Raw genomic sequence first — 3,112 nt, forward strand, 5'->3', positions numbered from 1 at the left:
CCACTCTAGACCCTGGGAATATAGCAGTTAGTAAGAAAGACAAGGCTCCTACTCCTGTGGAGCTTACATTCTAATATGGACTCTGTTTCCAGTAACTGCATGCCACCTAGTAAATGTACTGTATGTTATTCCACCTTTCTTATATTGATGGACATTGAACCTGTTTCTAGGTTTTGACACTACAAACAATACTATAAAAAAATTTATACATAAATCTTAATCTATTGGTGATTTTATTTATGCAGGACACATACCCCAAAGTGGAATTTGTTGGATCATAAGATATGCATGTTTTTAATGTTCAAGATTAATATCCAGTTCCTTCTCAAAAGGTTATAAAAATTCATACTTCCACCAACAGTGCGTGAGAGTACATAGTTCCCGGTACTTCTGCCAAAGTTACCAATCTTTAAATCTTGCCAGTGTAGTGGGTAGAAGTGATGTCTCTTAGTTTTTATTTTCATTTCTCTAACTATTCTTTAAGTTGAGCATATTTTTCTAAATTTATTGGCTATTTATATGTTTATATGACTTTCTATAGCCTTTGTCCATGTTTCGTTTTTTATAGTTTTTTAGTGAGAGAGAGAGAGAGAGAGAGAGAGAAACATTGATGTGATAGCAAAACATCAATTGGCTGCCTCCTGCACACCCCCTACCGGGGATCAAGCCCAAAACTGGACATGTGCCCTGACCTTTTGGTGCACAGGAGGAAGCCCAACCAATTGAGCCACACCAGCCAGGGATATTTTAATTTTAATTTTTTTTTTTAATCCTCACCCAAGGATATTTATTTCCATTGATTTTTAGGGAGAGTGGTAGGGAGAAGGAAAGAGAGAGAGAAACATCGATGTGAGAGAAACACATCGATTGGTTGCTGCCTGCATGAGCCCCGATCAGGGCCAGGGCCAGGGAGGAGCCTGCAACCGAGGTATGTGCCCTTGACTGGAATCAAACCGGGGACCCTGCGGTCTGCAGGCCGACGCTCTATCCACTGAGCCAAACTGGCTAAAGCTTTAATTTTTATATACTTATTGTTTTGAGAGAGACAGAGAGGAACAGAGAAACAGCGATGAGAGAGAGAAACGTTGACCAGTTGCCTCCTGCACGTACCCCGACCAGGGATCCCGTAACCTTTTGGTCTACAGGGTGAAGCTCCAACCAACTGAGCTATACAGGCCAGGGCCCTTTGGGCAAGTTTAAAAAGCCCCTTTTTATTTATTTATTATTTTTTTAATATATTTTATTGATTTCAGACAGGAAGGGAGAGGGAGAGCGAGTTAGAAACATTAGTGATGAGAGAATCATTGATCAGCTACCTCCTGCACTCCCCACATTGGGGATTGAGCCTGCAACCTGGGCATGTGCCCTGACGGGGAATCAAATTGTGACCTCCTGGCTCATAGGTCAGTGCTCAACCACTGAGCCATGCTGGCCAGGCAATCAGCCCCTTTTAAGAAAATCTTAACCATTGGGGATGTCAGCCAAAGATTAAAAAAAAAATCATATTTGTTGCAAATATTTTTCTCCCAATCTATTGTTTTTCTTTTATTGCTTATCATAGATAACATTATTTTTACTGACTGCCCAGTACCTTTTGAACATACATATGATTTGGGGGTAATTTTACTTTTAGGAAGTACAAAGTGAAACCCAAAACACTTGCCTCCTTTGCATTCCAAGCACAAACCTGGGGTCCAGGTTTACCAATCGGACTTAGCAGTGAAGACCTGAGATTTCAAAGTGAGCAACTTAAGGAAAGAGGTGCACAGAGAATCCATTTCACTGGCAACAGTGGTGGCAGAGGCGTCCAGGTCTCAGGCAGGGCAGTCCTGGCAGGAGCGGCCTTAGTGAGGAGAAGGGATGGTGAAAGCTTCCTTTAGTGCTTGACGGGGTTGCAGCAAGGATGACTGTTTGTTTCTTCATCAGGCAGTTCTACAGAGGGTTATGGGTTGTTCCCAGGGCCCAGCCGTTAGCTGATTCTCTCCACCTCCTGAAAATTATGTGGACTGCCTGATGAAGTTTCTTTTCTGAACTTTTCAGCCAGAGTCAGCTGCTGGTACTTGAAACTAAAATTCAACTACTTTATTTTCCTTTGCCATATGGAAAACTTTCTTTTTTAGGACGTCAAATCTATGACTTACTTATGGTGCTCCCTGCATAGATTTAAATTGACAATCACTTTTAGATTTAGATCTAGTTGGGGAGGGGTGGTGGTGATTACTAAGACAATTAATTGGGAAAGCAAGATAGAAGGAAAACATTATATAGCCTCCTCCTTTTCACTGTACATCATTATTTTCTATTTATTAAATTGAGTATCAAAGATGTCTATACTTGGACATAGTGTTGTTCAAACTCTTCCAACTTGAAGGTAACAAAATTTCACTTCTTTATAAAGCATTTATTACTTAGACATTTTATTGATTTAAAATTGTCTTTCCCCAATTGAATTGAGATTTTACTGTAGTTATTTTAGAAGTTAATTCTTATTATTGTTTATAATAAAGTATCTAACTTGTTTCCTCAAATTTGTATTTTAGGCTTTTTTCAAAGACCCAAATGTTATTCCCAATTTGAAGTTACTTTCAGATTCTGGACAGTGGATTACATTAGGTAAATAAAATTTTTTTAAAATATTTTCAGATGACTATTTTACTATCATAACAAAATATTGTCCCAGGAATTTTTATTAAAATACATATTGTGAATAGTCATTGTTTGGTAACATCAAGGTCAAGTATGAAAGCTGTGCCAGGCCTGACCTGCATCTTTTCCTGACTTAGCACATAAGAGTAGTTTTTCTCTTTTCATTAATTTGGAAAGTATTTATTTTGCACTTTCCATGGACTCTGCCAGATACAGGGAACATTAAGATGAACAAAAGAAAACCTGTACTCAAAAATTTGACATGTGGAAAAATATGTGCAATAATCTATCACTGGGGCTACCAAAGCATTGGGAGCAAAAGGAGGGGAAATGGTCAATTGGTACACAGGAAGAAAGGGTCAGGTAAGATGCCCACTGGGTTTGAGGATGCTTAGGCAAAATCTCATTTGGGGGGCAGGGTAATGGATTTTCTGGATGGGGAACTAAGCTCACTCTGGATCATCCC

The 3,112-nt window shown here is 39.2% G+C and overlaps 1 protein-coding gene across 1 annotated transcript in view; it reads left to right on the forward strand.

Annotated features, from left to right (window-relative positions):
- CUNH11orf70 (chromosome unknown C11orf70 homolog) overlaps positions 1-3,112 on the forward strand; it is a 58,681-nt gene that overhangs the window by 37,294 nt on the left and 18,275 nt on the right. The window contains exon 2 of the mRNA XM_006094679.3: positions 2,541-2,613. Coding sequence (XP_006094741.1) covers positions 2,541-2,613 — 73 coding nt within the window. The remainder of the gene's footprint in view (positions 1-2,540; positions 2,614-3,112) is intronic.

Source organism: Myotis lucifugus, unplaced genomic scaffold, assembly GCF_000147115.1.
Source record: "Myotis lucifugus unplaced genomic scaffold, Myoluc2.0 scaffold_139, whole genome shotgun sequence".
NCBI lineage: Eukaryota > Metazoa > Chordata > Mammalia > Chiroptera > Vespertilionidae > Myotis > Myotis lucifugus.